The 17,199-nt window shown below is 43.8% G+C and overlaps 1 protein-coding gene across 3 annotated transcripts in view; it reads right to left on the reverse strand.

The window, feature by feature from the left end:
• Positions 1-17,199, reverse strand: part of CLEC16A (C-type lectin domain containing 16A) — a 227,042-nt gene that overhangs the window by 147,519 nt on the left and 62,324 nt on the right. For all 3 annotated transcript variants that reach the window (XM_070412976.1, XM_070412975.1, XM_070412977.1), the window contains exons 11-12: positions 8,249-8,378; positions 4,340-4,440 (exon numbers count right to left, since the gene is read on the reverse strand). In XM_070412976.1, the coding sequence (XP_070269077.1) occupies positions 4,340-4,440; positions 8,249-8,378 (231 nt within the window). The remainder of the gene's footprint in view (positions 1-4,339; positions 4,441-8,248; positions 8,379-17,199) is intronic.

The raw sequence follows: 17,199 nt of genomic DNA on the forward strand, positions 1-17,199 counted from the left end.
CGGAAAGATTTTTCAGGCCTCAGCAGAGAGAGAGAAAACCCAAGAAAAGCCCTTGGTCTTTATGAGATGAAACGGCAGAGTTTGGAGATGAAGGAGGTCAAGGCTGATAGACGTGAAGGGAGAAAGTACTGGAGAAGAGGGAGCTGAAGAGAGAGCTGTGGAGGTCTGCAGAGGGTTCCTTTTGAGGCGACAGCTAAGTTCTGCTCTGTGCACACATGTAAGAAAAGGAGAAGACCTCCTGGCATGCAGCAGGTGAACGACCCCTGGAGCTCACCCAGGCCTGAGAAGAGTTCATGTGCCCACCAGCCACCATGGATTAACCACCTAACGGTGGCCCTCGGAGCAGAGTCCTCAGAAGGGGACTGCCTCAGGAGTGGGGCCAAGTGAGCCAGAGGTTAAAGGCTGTTTTGGACTCACACCAATAAAGCTTAAAAGCAAGCTTTGAAAAGGAGCAAACAGATTCCAAGAAACTTGGAATGTTGGATGTGTACTAGGACAAAGCCAAAAAATATCAAAAGGAAGAAAGGCTTCAGCATCCTACACTGTAATATTCACAACTGTCAAATATATGTGTGTGTGTGTGTGTGTGTGTGTGTGTGTACCACAAAACCAAACCAGGAGAAACATCAATAATAGAAACAGCTAGAAATGACACAGAAGATAGCAAAGGTAAGAAAAAAAAATCAGAAGGGAAATCACAACATATTTTAAAACACATAAAAATACATCAAATTTATTCCATGCAGCTAAAGCAGTACTTAAAGGTAAATTTAGAGCACTGAACTCATTTTATGAAATAAAAGTTTAAAAATCAATGACTGGTATGGGAGGGTATGACTGAAAAGGAATAACTTGAGGGAATTTTTGGTTGATGACACTGTAACACAGTAATTATAGTGGTGCTCACACAAATCCATACATGTACTAAAATTCATAAAACTACACATAGAAAGTTAATTTTACTGTATGTTAATTTAAAAAAGTAAAATAAAATAAATTAGCTTAAAAATCAATGATTAACCTTCCATCTTAAGAAACAACAAAGAGTAAATAAAATCTGAAGTAAGGAGCTGAAGGTAAGAAACAAATATAAGAACAGAAATTAGTGCAATAAGAAAGAGAAAAACAATACAGAAAAATCAGTAAAACTAAAAGAAAGTTCTTTAAAAATTTCAATAAAATTAATATAAAACTGATAAGTCTCTAGCCAAGTTGATCAGAAAAAAAATGAAGACCTAAATTATTAATACCATGAATCAGAAAGGGGCTATCATTACAGATCCTACAGAAATTAAAAGTAAATAAAAATTATATATATAATGGCCCTAGCTGGCTTGGCTCAGTGGATAGAGCGTCAGCCTGCAGACTAAAGGGTCCCAGGTTCGATTCCGGTCAAGAGCACATGCCTGGGTTGCGGGCTCAATCTCTAGTAGGGGGTGTGTAGGAGGCAGCCGATCAATGATTCTCTCTCATCATTGATGTTTCTATCTCTCTCTTCTTCTCCCTTCCTCTCTGAAATCAATAAAGATATATATATATTTTTAAAAAGTTAAAAAAAAAATAATGAACAAGTGTATGTCAACAAACTCGACAGTGTAGATGAAACGAGAAATTCCTTAAAAGACATGAGCTATGAAAACTCACTCAATAAGAAACAGATAAGCTTTAATAGCTCTATATCTACTAAAGAAACTGAGTAGTTAAAAACTTTTCCTCAAAGGAAACCCCAGGCCCAGAGGGCTTCACTGCTGAATTCTACCAAACAGTTAAGGAAGAAATAATACCACTTCTACAAAAACTCTTCCAGAAAATTCAGGAGGAGGGAATACTTCCAATTCATTCCATAAAATGAGCATATCTCTGAGAGTAAACAAGAGAATTACAAAAAGACCACAGACCAATATCACTCATGCACACAGATGTAAAAATCTTTAGCCAAATTTTAGCAAATTGAATCCAATAATGTGAAAAATGTGCCTGCCACATTAGCTGGTACTAACCCAGAGTGCGTATCATTTGAAGGGATCATAGAAAACCTCCTGGAGAAGGTGACTTCTGAGAGGACATCTGACAGGCAAGCAAAATGTTAATAGGAGGTGGTGATGGGATAGAGAAAATGGTAGGAAAAAACACCAAGAAATACAAGAAGGTAGCCAACTAGCCAGAAACAGGTAGGGATACTGGCACTGACTGGGGAGGCTGCCAGGCTTTCAAAGAGCTCCTTTCTCTGGGAATAGTCCCAGACACAGGCTTATCCCACGGGGCTAAGTCTGTGCTGTGTTCCCCTGCCCCCTGGCCATATCTGACTGTTTCGGAGTTAGATACTACCTAGCTGGAACAATCAGACTCTTGCCCAAGAATCTGGAACTTGAATGGAGGCAAACTCTCAGCCTGAGATTTGCTGGGGCCACATCAGGATCTACCTTGAGAGAAGTCCTCAGAGCAGGTTGGTTCCTGCCCTTCCCTCAGCCTTCCAGCAACTTCTTGGACCCTATGAGCTGCCCGTGGGGCCTTCCCTTTTAGTTAGATTAATGAGAGATGGCTTCTGTTGCTTGTAATCATAAGAACATTCAAGAGTTCAGTGAGCATAACAGCAAGTTTATCTGTATGAAAGAGTTATGTCCCTACATAAAAATGTTAACCTCTGGGCCAGAGCCAAGACTTTGACTTCCCTGTGAAGGGAAGTCAGGGGAATCACATGAAGTTGAAATGATGGGTGAGTGTGGATACTGTAAATGACAGGGACAGGAGGGTGAAGTTTAAGGGAAAGAAAAAGGCACTAAAGGTTTCTGACCAGGGGAAAGACATGGTCAACAGTCTTACAGAGGATTATCTTGCAGTGCCATGGAGGATGGATTATATACAACGTATGACCCTGTGGGAAGGCTGTGATAACAGCCACTGGAATGATGTGCCCTGACTGCTCTTGCTCTTATGGCTTTGGCTCTCACCTCCAGCATCTAGCTGAGAGCCACACACTGAGTCACACTGAGTTAAACTCTGCTGGTCAAACAGACTGAAGAAAGCATTGACAAAACTTAATGGCTAAATGCTGGGATCCAAGGAGGGAAGGAGCTAAAAAGGTCATGGCAGTCTCAACCTTGGTTGGCAATTTCAACTAAACCGGAATGGCAGGAGGTATGATGAGGTGAGGGTATATTTATGAGGATGAGTATTGTATAGACAGATTGTTTCAAGGTGTTGCTAAAACACCTAGGGAGAGTGTCCAGGATGCAACTGGCAGGAGTTCAGTCTCTTGGAAGTCTGTTTACCCCCAGTAACTGAGGGCTTCTGTGTGCCAGGCACCAAGCCAGGAGCTAATGGGAACGCAGAGCCATGGGAGTGAATAAGACTGTGGAGGGAGAGGAGCATCATCGGTCAGTCCTGTCTATAGAAGGAAAAGGCTGGAAATAGTTTCAGTGCCATTCAATCAGGGAATGGCAGAATGAATGGTGGCACAGACACGTGACTAAAAAACAGGGCAATTCTATAGGGAGGTGAAATGATGTGCTGATGCACGTTATGTTGAGTGCTTTTTAAATGTCTCTAGCCATAGGCTTAGTAAAACCCACCTCCACTTACTTCCCAATAAGCTCAAGGAAAACCTACTGAAACATCCCTTGATGCAAAGTCTCCTCTATGCCAAGCCCAGTCGTGGCAGGAGCCAGAGGAATATCCTTGATTTCTTCTTGGAAGCGGTTCGGATGTGGAGGTTTCAGAACTTGCTCTGTCAAGCCAGATGGGGCACTCACCAGGCTGTTCCCAGGGAGGAAGTGAATGAATGAACCCTAATCAAATCAGTCAGCTCTGCGGGAATCTGATCCTGACCACTCAGCCTCAACAGGGGAAGCAGGAGAACCACACCTTTCTTCAGAAAGGAAACCTACACTTCCACACAATCCACCTAGAGTCTATTTTAGCTCAACCCAGAATGAGAACATCAACTATTTTAAGTAGCAAAACCAAGATTACACTTTGACTAATTTCAGTTCTGATGCTAGGAAAGAAGTCGGACACTAAGGCAGTTGTAAAGCAAGGGGTCGAAAAAAAACCACGGTGTGAATACAGTGTCTGGGTCAGACAGTCACACCTGAATCATCCCCCCCGAACCCCTGCACGCCCGCCCCCCTCCGCCACCCATATTGCAAAAGTAACCAATTCCTGTGGCTTTAGTCTGTAGAAAAACACCTGAGAAATTCTAACAAGGTTGAAGAGAAGTTTTGAGGGAGTCCATCAAAACCACGAAGGGAATTAATTCCTCAAGAAAAGCAGCTTTTCTCCTTCCCTCCAGACAGCAGAGGCAGGGATGGCAGAAAGGCAGGGAGGTGAGTGGGCTTACCTTTGTTGTGAGACATGGCGTAGAGGAGGCAGAGCACGAAGAGCGCGTGGTAATCATCGTCTGGGCTATCCAGGGCATGGTACACCATGTCCAGGAAGGGCCTGGAAAAGAGGAGGGACACTCATGAGCTTCGTGGCACACACGGACGAACACTTCTCCTCTCCCACCTGCTAGTCTTTGCCTCTTACAGCTCTGCCACCAGCATGCAGGGAGCCCACCAAGTGCCCAGGCCAGGACCAGGCACTGAGGGCACAAGACAAATGAGAGACAGGCTCTGTCCTGAGGTAGCTGCTATCTCCAGGGGAAAGAGACTGAGGAACAGACCACTTAATTACTCTGCAATCGTTCACCAGTTGTCCCAGACACTGGCGATAAATGATACAAAGTCCTTGCTCTGAGCACTTCCATGCCAGGATGCAGAGACAGCAGACAGACCACATCATCACTTCAAAGCGTGACAGAATGAAGAAAACCGGGCAATGTGACAGACTAACAATACCAGACAAGGCACCAAGTCAGAACAATTTCAGAATGTGGGTCTTGGGCTCAAATTCTGATTCTACCTCTTCTTAGCTGCACATCCTTGGGTAAGTTACCTAAAACTTCTCCATTTCCCCACCTGTATGATAGGGATTAAATTCATACAAGGTTATTATGAGGAGTCAAGTGAAATGAGACTGAAAGGCATTTAACATAGGGCCAGATACACAGTGGAAAGTGCTGGAACACAGGAATTGCGGTTTGATTTCTACTTTGAATACTTCAAGGGCATTTCTCCATGATCTCACTTCAGCAGGTCCTGGCCCAGCAATTTCTTGGACTGACTTTCCCCGACTGGTGAGAATCGATGAGGTCTCCCACCTCTGATGCTTTGTGGGTAAGATCTATGGAGTGGCTGCAAATATCACAAACCGCACGCCCTGAATGCTACCCTTCCAGGTGAGGCCTGGCTGGGAAAGACTCAACACAAGAGTAATAGAATATGCACAGTTCTGGCCCTGAGGCCAGAGCCTCTGATCCTGTGACCGTCTGCGGCTGCCCCTCTGGGTGCCAGGCTTAAGCCCGGAGAGCAGAGCGCCTCAATGAGTGACCAAAGGCACACTTGACCCCTGGAAGGACACACAGCTACTGTCAACACCGGTTGACTGCGGGGAGTGAAACTGTGGCAGAGAAGTACCACATAACCTGTTTTACTTTTCTCAATTTTGAATGCCATAAATGCACACTGAAAAATGCAAAAGGGAAAGTAGTGAAAATGTACCTGTCATACATTTCAAACCAACATGGACACATAGAAATGAAAGGAAGAACCTTAAAGGGGATGTTTATGTTTGGGCTGTTTCCCGTGAGTCCCAGATTGAGCATCACCTTTCAGATGCGTGAATAGTTTTGCAATGTGTGCATTTGGGTTTCTGTAAGTCCAGCGATAGCACTTTCAAATTAAAAGTGGGATAAAGTAGAAAATGCTTTCTTATAAACCAGCTGCTTGGAGTTTGGATTGTATTTTCAGTTGGGAATAATGTGAATAACCAAATGCCCAGGAGCAGAGGGAGGGCTGGGTAGATGTATCATCTCTTATGAAATGAAGTATTATAAAGCCATTAGTTTTTAATTTGCTAAGAGTACAACAAGTGAAAAAGAGTCTGGGGTTTGATTAGACAGAAAAAAAGAAGAAGAAAATTACAAATATGGCATGGTATAAGTTATTGGGGGGAAGGAGGAAAGAATTCCCACAGAATTGGCATTGAAAAAACTGGCAGGAAATAACCAAAATGTTAGTAACAGCTGCCTTTCAATGCTGGCATCACGGAAATCTTTTTTTTCCTTCTTTACACATTTCAAGACTTTTTATTTATTTTTTTATTTTAAAGAAAATGTTTTGAATGGCTTTTAGTTTCTCGGCATATATCTAACCCTGAATGCAGATATAGCCCATATGCAGGAACAGTTATGCTTTGTATTATGCTGTTTCTTCAGATAAGTGGACCAATGTCAAGATCCAATCCATGTCAAGAACAAACTGTCCCCCTCCCTCACCCTCAGCGCCCCCCCTCCCTGCTCAGTGCCGGGAACTGGGAGGACAGAAGTCCTTGGCGGCGTTTCTGACAACCAACAACTCAATACCTTTTCAGAGAGAAGATAAGACAACTCCCACCTGGGCCACTCTCTCCTTGGCATTCAGTCTCAGGACAGAATTCCCGGGGCCACAGCCCATCTCGGCACCAGCATTAGCTCCCATTATAAATTATGTGGTGGAAGATGCCAGTTAAAGTCACCAAATGTTAAGGAACAATCTCAATCAACTCTAAGAAAATCCCTTTCTTCACTAAAATTCAGGGGGGAAAAGAAGTGTTAACCCCAAAATTCAAACATAACATTTTGGTCTGTTCACCTTTTTTTTTTTTTTAGACAACACATGGATCTTTTTCTTCCTTTAGCAAAGCTATAGTTTTACCATACTATGTAAAATACTAGTATGTGCTCTGTTTCCATTTATTGAATCCTAAGAAACTGAACACATAATGACAGTATTCACTTAACAGCAAGAGCCAATAATCTATTCAGCAGATGCACCTTCATTTGCTTGAGCATCCCCCACTTCTAGTCATTTGTGGTTTTTCCAATTATGCATAGTCTATCTAATGCTGTGCCAAGCATCTGAAGGTTGCTTCCCCTTTCTTTCTGTGTTTAGAATGATTTCCTTAATTTTCAGAGCTTCAGGAGTTACATTTTTTGCTGCCAAGCAAAATCAAAAAGGTCTTTGTAAGTTACAACAACCAAAAGCCCACACTGCACTCCAGTGTGTTCTATTTAACCAAAACTAAAAATGGCTCCCTTGTGCATCTGATAAAAATTAATTCTGTTAAGTAACTGAAACATCTGCCAAGCAAAGAGATAAGTAAGACATGGAGGGAAAACAGTGTGCTTCAACTCTTCACGTCCAGTAGGATTAATACATAGGGTGGGGGTTTGTGTGACTTTCAACCACCCCACTCTCAGGGTTCAGGAATGAATTCCTTGTAGGCTGACAGAGGAACCGTGCTGCTGTGCATTTATTAACACTAAAGCAGGATTAGGAGGTTATTACAGGGGTCTGTGCATATGGAGCCCTCCTAACAGTTCACTGAACACCCTGGGAGCATTCTACCCAAGTCTATTCCAAAAGGGGTGGTGCTATAGCAAGGTTCCAGGAAATGTGGCATCTCGAAAGTTTAAGAGCATGTAGCTGTGGCAGGCCATCACTGAAATAAACCATCAGGAATCAAGTCAAAGGTGGACAGCAGCATTTAATCATCCTGGCAGAGTCACGAGGGCAGGCCCTGTGGATAGCCATGTGTGTGGCAGAGAATGAATGAGACAGAGAGACCCAAACACTGCTCCCAGAGTCTTCCAGGAATGGCCATACAAGGTTACAGGCCCTCCCATACCCTTTAAAACAGGGCCCAGCATTGCAGTGCTTGGGGGTGGGGGTGGAGGGTAGGGAAGGTGGTGGCATCATGTCCCGCTCATTCTCTTTCCAAGGGGTGAGTGTGCTAGAGCAGCGGTCGCCAACCAGTGGTGGTTCTCGAGGTCCAAAAGGTTGGCGACCGCTGTGCTAGAGTGCTGAGTGTCAGCTCCGTCCCCATGCCTCTCGAGAAGAGCTGACTCTCTTGGTGACCAAGGAGTGAAGTAGAGAGAAAGGCAGGAAGCAAGGTGGCTTGGTTGAGTAGCAGACGAGACCATTTGGGTGGGGGGAAGAGGCCCAGGGTTATCCTTAGGGGGCACCCCAGCCAAGGCACCCACCCTCACTGCTGAGCCCATCTCCTCATCCCAGAGACTGAGCAGTACCTCACCTGACAGGCTGGCTTGTGGGCAGCCCTCCCCAGCATCAGCACGAGTGTACCCCACCTGTCAGGCTGGGCCTCCCACCTGTTCCACTGCACACTCTCCAAGCCCGTGGCGGCACTCTTCTCCTCATCCGTGGTGTTCTGCTCCTGCATGGAGGTGCTGGCCGCCAACTCTGGGAGCTTGCTGCGCTCCATGATCACCATCTCTATCTCTGGAAGCAAGTACAGATACTGGGATGAGCCCAGATAGCTTCCCAGACCTACTTTATAGACATACTCATGGTTGAGACAAAGCCCCAGAAACTGTTCCTAACACATCAAGCAAATATTCAACAGTGATGAAAGGAGCACCAGCAACATGCTGGGGGAAATATAAGACAAAGGCCAGAACCTCTCTTTCCTTTCATCTGGGCATCACCAAGAAACAGGGCCCTGATTTTGACTGGAAAGAACTGCGATTTTATTTATTTCAAGGTTTTTTTTTAAAAAAAATAGTAATTTATTTTATTTTATTGATACTACACTTCCTTCCCCAAAGAGCTGAGGCAGCAAGGAAACATGTGGTTAACAAAACATAACCAAATTCCCTGAAAACACTCTGAAACTGTTTATACGTTAGAAAAAGCTTCGATGTGACGGAAGCCTTTTGTTTTCCCTTTCTATTTACAACTTCTGGGCGCAGAGAGAGGTTAGGAACCATGTTTTATTTTTCCCAATTAAAGAAGAGCCATTTGTAGCAACTGACTTAAGCATGGGGCACATTTTATTTCTCAGAAAGAGGTATGAACCAATGAAAGAAAACATCTTGCATTAGAGATGGATGGTTGTTGCGCTATAAGGTGTCCTGTCAAGAGCTCTTTGACACACAGGTATAGACCTTCAAATAGTTCTTGGAACCCAGACTTCAGTTCATTTCCCCCATCTTTGGGAGACAAAATGGGGGTGGGGAGTATGATTAAAAGGTAAACCTGTGTTTCTGTTTCCAGAAAGATGGGAGCACACCGGGTTCTGACATGACCTCTGCCATCGTCGTTCCCTGGACCCACAGGGGCCGCCTCTTGGCCACTCCTCTTTTCTTGCTTGCCTAGTTTACACAGACCCAAGTGATTTTAAGTGGAAATGAGCTCATGTCACCCTTCTGCTCAAAACTCCGCACTGCCTTCACTTCACATTCAGCAGGAAATCCAAATGCTTCCATGGCGTCAAGGCCTTGCACGGCCTGGCACCCGTCCACCTCTGACCTCACCTCCTGGCCCTCTCCACCCAGCACCACTCCAGCTGTGCTAAGCTTTTCTTACTCTTCTTTGACTGGCCCAAGCGTGTTTCTGCCCCAGGATCTTTACCTGGCTGTTTCCTCTGCCTGGGATGCTCTCACCCAGGTTTCCCTACCCAGGCACGACTCAATCCCATCACATCAGGCTCAGATGTCACCACCTCAGAGACCTCTCAGAGACCATCTGCACCTGTTTTTCCTTTACCTCTTCAAATGATTAAACTGCATCCCCGAGAATTCAGATTTCCCTAGTTTTCTCCTAATACCCTTTTCTGTTCCAGGATCCCAGCTAGGATACCACTTTACATCATGTCTCCTTCGGCTCCTCTTGGCCGTGACAGTTTCTCAGACTTTCCTTGCTTCTGATGACCTTATGGGTTTGAGGAGAGAACTGGGCAGGTACTTTGCAGAACATCCCTCAATCTGGGTTTGCCTGATGCTTTTCTGATAATTAGACTGGGGTTAGGAGTTTCTGGAAGGAAGACCACTGAGGTGAAGTGCCCTTCTCATCACATCATATCGAAGGTACAGGGTATCACCATGACTCAGGGCTGCTGATGTTATCTGCATCACTTGGCCAAGCGTGTGCTGCTCAGGTTTCTCCACTGAAAAGGTATTTTTCTCCCCCTTTCATTCCATAATCTTTGAAAGGAAGGATGAAGCACAGCCCACACGTAAGAAGTGGGGAGTTATATTCCTTCTCCTTGAGGGGGGAGTAGCTACACAAATTATTTGAAATTCTTCTGGATAGATCTGTCCCCTCACCCCTTATCTTGATTTCACTTATAGCATTTATAACTCCTTGGATTTTTTTAAATTAAATCTTTATTGTTCAGATTACAGTTGTTCCTCTTTTTTTCCCCATAGCTCCCCTCCACCTGGTTCCCACCCTACCCTCTGCCCTTACCCCCCACACACTGTCCTCATCCATAGGTGTACGATTTCTGTCCAGTCTCTTCCTGCACCCCCCACACCTCTTTCCCCTGAGAATTGTCAGTCCACTCAATTTCTATGCCCCTGATTCTATTATATTCACTAGTTTATTCTGTTCATCAGATTTTTTTTCAATTGATTTTTAAATTCACTGTTGATAATAATGTATTTGTCGTTCATAATTTTTATCTTTACCTTTTTCTTCTTCTTCCTCTTCTTAAAGAAATACCTTTCAGCATTTCATATAATACTGGTTTGGTAGTGATGAACTCCTTTAGCTTTTTCTTATCTGTGAAGGTCTTTATCTGACCTTCAATTCTTAATGATAGCTTTGCTGGGTAAAGTAATCTTGGTTGTAGGTTCTTGCTATTCATCACTTGGAATATTTCTTGCCACTCCCTTCTGGCCTGCATAGTTTCTGTCGAGAAATCAGCTGACAGTTGTATGGGTACTCCCTTGTAGGTAACTGTTTTTCTCTTGCTGCTTTTAAGATTCTCTCTTTGTCTTTTGACCTTGGCATTTTAATTATGATGTGTCTTGGTGTGGTCCTCTTCGGATTCCTTTTGTTTGGGGTTCTCTGCGCTTCCTGGACTTGTAAGTAAGTCTATTTTTTTCACCAGGTAGGGGAAGTTTTGTCATTATTTCTTCAAATAGGTTTTCAATATCTTGTTCTCTCTCTTCTTCTGGCACCCCTATATTTTGGATGTTGGTTCGCTTGAAGTTGTCCCAGAGGCTCCTTACACTATCTTCATATTTTTGGATTCTTTCTTCTTTTTGCTTTTCCGGTTGGGTGTTTTTTACTTCTTTGTATTTCAAATCTTTGACTTGATTCTTGCAATCCTCTAGTCTGCTGTTGGATCTCTGTATAATATTCTTTATTTCAGTCAGTGTATGCTTAATTTCTATTTGGTCCTTTTTCATATCCTCAAGGGTCTCACTAGATTTATTGAAGGTCTCACTAAATTTATTGGCAGTTTCTAGAAAATTCTTGAAAAACCTTATAACCATGGTTATGAATTCTATACCCAGTAGTTTGCTTTCCTCCATTTCTGTCATTTGTGACCTGTTTCTTTGTCTCCGCATTTTGGCTGCTTCTCTGTGTTGATAGGGTGGCTTTCTGTGCTAGGTGTCCTATAGGGCCCAGTAGCTCAGCCTCCCCAATTACCTGAGGTGGACACTCTTGGTGCACCCCTTTGTGGGCTTTGTGCACAGTCTTGTTGTAGTTAAGCCTTGATTGTAGTTGGTATCACTGGGAGGAATTGACCTCCAGGCCAATTGGCTGTGAGAATCAGCTGTGTCTGCAGTGGGAGAACTTCTGTGCTGGAGACACCCTTCTGGGGCAAGACTTGCTTCAGTGGGGCTTTGGTGCTCACTGAGTCTGCCCCTTGAGTGTGTCCCTTATGGATCTGAGGAGTTGTAATCTGGATGGTCCCACTCTGACCACTGGGTACACTGGCTCTTGGATCTCTAAGGAGGTGCTAATTTAGCCTCTGCCTGAGGCTACCCAGCAGGAGCTACGGAGAGACTGCAGATTCCTCTTCTTTGTTTGGGATTTGGAGGTGCCCAGATGAGGCCCAGCTGTGAAGCAATGCAAGCTGCTGTGGGGCCTTGGGCCTTCTTTTGGAAGTTCTGGGTCTCTCTGACCCAGCTGCAGTTTGTTAGGTAATTTTAGATTGCAAAGGGCCAGGTCATTCATATGCAAATGCCTCTTCGCACAGCTTGGGTGGGGCAGGGTCTCAGGGAATCAACAGGGCGGAGCAAGCAGCTATGGCTGATCCTCAGTCCTGCCCTAAGAGGCCTCCGGGTCTCAGTGTCCCAGTAATCGCTGCAAGCACCTCTGAGAGAAAGCTGCCCTCGAGTTCCGCCCAATGCCAGACAGTCCAGTTTCTCCCCGTATGAGTCTGGGTCCCCAGAGATTCGCCTGGAACTGGAGTTCAGAGCAGTCGGGAGCTTGAGACTCCCTCCCGATTGAAAAAGACAACCTTGTCCTCAGTTGCCAGCCCTTTCCACGTGCACCTCCGTACCCCTGCACTTTACTTCCGCACCTCCTCTGAGTCTCAGTGTGCTTTTCTCTTTCCTTCTAGTTGTAGAATTTCCACTCAGCCTGCCTTCCTGTGGTTCTGGATGATGTCCGTTTTGTCTTTTAGTTGTATTTTTGAAGTGGTTGTGCGAGGCAGCAATTTCAGGTGTTTACCTATGCCACCATCTTGGTTTCTCCAACTCCCTGGATTTTATACTTTCTATTTATTGGTTTGTTGTTGCCTGCCTGCTTCCCCCTACTATAATGTGGGTTTCATAAGAGTGGCTGTCTTAGCTGCCTTGCTCCCCACTACTTCTCCAGTGTCTAGTCCAGGGCCTGGCACATGGCAGGTGCTCAATAGAGATCTCTGGAATGAACAAAGGAATGACTGGTCTAGCCCCATGTGGGAGGTTCTGGCAGCTGCATCATATATTGGGGTGATCCACTGCCCCACCCCCCTTTTGGGACTCTCAGGAATGACTGTTTGTGACTATTCTGTGGCGTGGAGGAGTGCACCCCTCACAGGTCCACATGGGCCCGAACCCTGGCAGGGGACGGGAGGCCTTGCTTTCACTAGCCCCTACCCCGACACTGTGTTCTGGAGTCAGATGCCACTGACTGGAGTCTCCCACAGGGCTGTCCCCCAGTACACTGGTGGAGCTGACATGATTTTTAAGTGGTATGTGGACAAATGTTTTCTTTGCGTAGTTGTGCATTTATTTTAATGTGCATTAGAAGAAAATCCCAACTGCATAGAAAATGTGTTCTTTTGGGGGTCTTACTGCTTAGGATGAGGCTAAATTTAAGAAAAAAACAAGTGAGTGGATTCAGAGAACTACTGAGTAAACAGTAGTGCAAGTAGCACATGGATGCAGCAATGAGCAGGAGGTGGTCCCGACTGCTGACTGAGAACCATCCATCTTTCCTGTCCTTGCACCTTCACCTCCACCAACCTCCTTCAGATGCCCCCCAGCTACCCCTGTCTTCTCCACAGTGGGGTACAAATACCTCGATGGGTATGCAAGATGATTCAATGGGTAGTACCTCTTTTAATTATTCTCATCCTTTAAAAAACTCATTTTGTTGCTTTTATAATGTACATAACATTAGCACAATAACATCAAATGCATAATTTGGGAGATGCATGAGTAAATTATGTATTTACAGTGGAACCTCGATTCTCGAATTTAATTTGTTCCAGAAGGCAGTTTGAGAAGCAATTTGTTCGAAAACCGATCATGTAAATTCAATAATGTAAAGTGAATTAATCCATTCCAAACCCACAAATGATTCCCTGTTTTAACCTTTTTTATATACAGGACACATCTAATGTACTGCTTAATCTATAAACACTTCTTTTCTTAAATTTATTGAACCACCCCTTACTAGCCTTAAACGAATCACTTTCAGCACTTGTTCCAGGGATGTCTTTAAGGAGGTGGTATGCAACATCTTTGCTTTTTCATGCATCTTTGCCTCTGAAATGCTATCATTGGTTAACTGCTTTTCGTTTATCTAAATCAGTGATGGCGAACCTTTTGAGCTTGGCGTGTCAGCATTTTGAAAAACCCTAACTTAACTCTGGTGCCGTGTCACCTATAGAAATTTTTTGATATTTGCAACCATAGTAAAACAAAGATTTATATTTTTGATATTTGTTTTATATATTTAAATGCCATTTAACAAAGAAAAATCAACCAAAAAAATGAGTTCATGTGTCACCTGACAGGTGTGTCACAGGTTCGCCATCACAGATCTAAATCAACAACAATTTTTCTACCTCTTCAATAGTGATTGTTGTTTGTGAGCACTTTCACACCCTTAGCAACATTAGCAATCTTGATGGCCTCATTATGTTTTAAAATTGTGCTAATTGTCAACTTCCCAGCAACAAAAACATTCTCTCCTTTGTTGCCTGAGAGACAAGTTTTGTGGTGATGAGGTATCAGCATCAAAAGGGTTGTCAGGTGGAAAACTGAAGTTTTGTTCCACAACAGAGACATATTTTCCATGAACAACTTGGTGGAGAACTGAAGTTTGACTCTATTTGTTTGTTTGCGTTTACTAATAGGGTGTGCCAGCAAAGACATCTGAATACTACCAAGGTAGCCTATAGCACCAGCCTCCCACTCTGGTTTCTGTCCTGTCTCCTGCCCTACCGCAAGCTCCCCTTCCTCCCAGCCTGGCTGTCCTGGCAGGAACTCAGCTCCAAGGACCCTCCAAGCTATGGGGCCAAGCCCTAGCGCCTGGGCCTGAAGAATAAGCCTGCTGTGATGTGGTTGGTCCTTTTCAGTTTCTAATCTCCTCCCTGGACACTATCAGAATTCTGGAGCAGAGGAGAGAGGGGTTAAAGATAAGCCAGTCCAGTGCTCATCGAACTTTGTTAAGCAGTTGGATACTAATTTCGGACACTTTCCTGTGGTACACCACCCGGTAAGCTGATGAGAGCACAGCTGCTCCAGGTAGTAAGCGGGGGGTCCCAAATGTCTCTGAACCACAGGTTCCCTCAAGTGGTGCACAGAGCCCCCTAAAGCTGCTTTGTGGAATTCTGAAAACCACTGGTTTGGTCTTGGATACTGTATTTGAGGAAACGGAAACCCAGAAGAGCAGTGACTCTTAATACAGCTAAAAGTAAGAGTGAAAGCCAGGACTGCTCCTCCTCCTCACCTCCTATGACACGTCCTGGTACAGGCCCAGGCCCACAAGGGCCTCTCCACATAGAACGAGGTGTCCAAACCTCGGCTGGGTCACCCTGGTTCTCACAGCTGCACCGCTATCCCTTCCATATACTCCTGACCCAGCCAGCATAGTTGTGGGGTGAGCTGTTAGATTGACTTAGATTAATTTTCTAGATGAATATAGAACACTTCTTCCAATGCCAAAAGAGTTTTTCCCCAGTGTCTTTTAAACAATTTTATCCAAACAGCTTTTAAAATTAGTGTATGCAAAAGGCTACATGGGCATGCAAGGGTCTCCCCAGATTCTCACTGCTATAAAATAAATTCCATAGCTATCTTTAAAATAGGATTTGACTTTTCCTGGTGATTCAGGGTCAATGTGAACCCCTCTTAATGCCACACCAGGACATCTGGCATGGTTCTGCTTAGCCTCCTGTCCCCCCTCCCCCACCCCGGCATTGACATCATGCCTCCCGGGCATGCTACCGACCATCACTGGGAAAACAGATCAGTGGGCTCATGTGAACTCAGATTTCCACTAACAGTCACTAAAAACTCAGGCTCTGATGACAAATTCCCAGGGGGCTCCATCTGAGCCTCTGTTATGAAACCATGAGCCCCCACACAAACCAGGTTTCTTTTTTGGAGTCTGAAGGAACTGCAACAATAACCTGGCCCTGTTCTGTTCACACTTCAGTCATCTGCCTGCCTTTGCAATTTTCCATGTCTCTGTTTAGCCTGTACTATTTGCTATTTATTTAATCACTTTGTTTGAACTCACTTTGTTTACTTATACACATTTAAGAAATTTTTATGAATAAAAAAACTTTTTAAAGAAACTTTAAAAAAAAGGAAATTAAATAACTATTCTACCCTTCAACAATCCCACTTGCAGGAATTTATCTGGAAGATACACCTCCAGCAATAAGAAAATGCACACCCACAAGGGTATTCACGGCAGTATTATCTGTAATTGCAAAATATTGGAAACTACCTAAATGTCCAAGCATAAGGACTGGCTGAATAAATGATGGTGCACGCACACAGTGCAGCTGTAGAAAGAAATGAGGAAGAACTCTGTGAACTGATACGGAGTGAGTTCCAGAGATACTGCTCACTGAAGAGATCAAGTGCCACTCTGTGTGTAAGAAAGAAGGGAAAACATACATATACACACTTCTTTTTACAAAAAGAAACACAGGAAAGATATTCCAGAAAACAATCAAGTTGCTTATATACAAGATCTTGGTGGGGGGAATGGATGAAAGGAATATGGGAGGGAGGGACACATCTTTAAACATACCTTTTGACATAGTTTTGAGTTTGTTAATATTCCATATATCTAAAAAAATATTAAATCAATGTGAAGAGAAAACCCTAAACAGAAAAAAAAATCTGAAATGCCCACATTTATTTCAAATGAATATCACACCTCCCTAAAGGGGGAAAGAAAGGAAGGAAGGATAGACTAATCCAAGTAGTTTATAAACATAATACTTAACTCTATAAACACAATACTTAATTCTGAAAAATTTTTAGATGTGTTTAGAGGATTGAGAAAATAAGATCTATTGATCTTGTAATGTTGTTGGGAGCCAGAATTCTCACTATGGAGGTAGAGATACAAATCTGAAATAGAGGAAGGCAGGAAACAGCCTGCTGGGAATTGATCAGAACTGGAGGTATTGATATGAACTTATGATCTCTAAAATATGAATATGTGCAGAAAATGAATAAATGTGTATTTTGCGCATATACATGCATATATTTTCTAGCTCTGTCCCTTAAAAGGGCCAAAAAGCCAGACAACCCAGCAGAAATGAGCACATCTAGTAACCAGATCTTGGCTTCTAATTACCATTGCCCATTGGGAGGAACCAGAGCTTTTCAGAGAAATGCCTAATCCCAGGGATGGGCAGAGCAGACACAAGATGAACCTGAATACTTTGTTATGCCCGTAAGTATAAGGAGTGTTTGAAAAAATGATGGGGGCTTATCACAAGGACATAGCAGCTAGCTTGAAAGGATTCCTAATGGCTAAATCTGGGACAATTTCAGGATCAAATTAATTAAATATAGTAATGAAATACAAACCATTACAAAACTGAAATCCATGAAGCCATGCCAAG

The sequence above is a fragment of the Myotis yumanensis genome, unplaced genomic scaffold (genome assembly GCF_028538775.1).
Source record: "Myotis yumanensis isolate MYYU_CA2020_CCGP unplaced genomic scaffold, mMyoYum1.0.hap1 SCAF_4, whole genome shotgun sequence".
NCBI classification, from domain to species: domain Eukaryota; kingdom Metazoa; phylum Chordata; class Mammalia; order Chiroptera; family Vespertilionidae; genus Myotis; species Myotis yumanensis.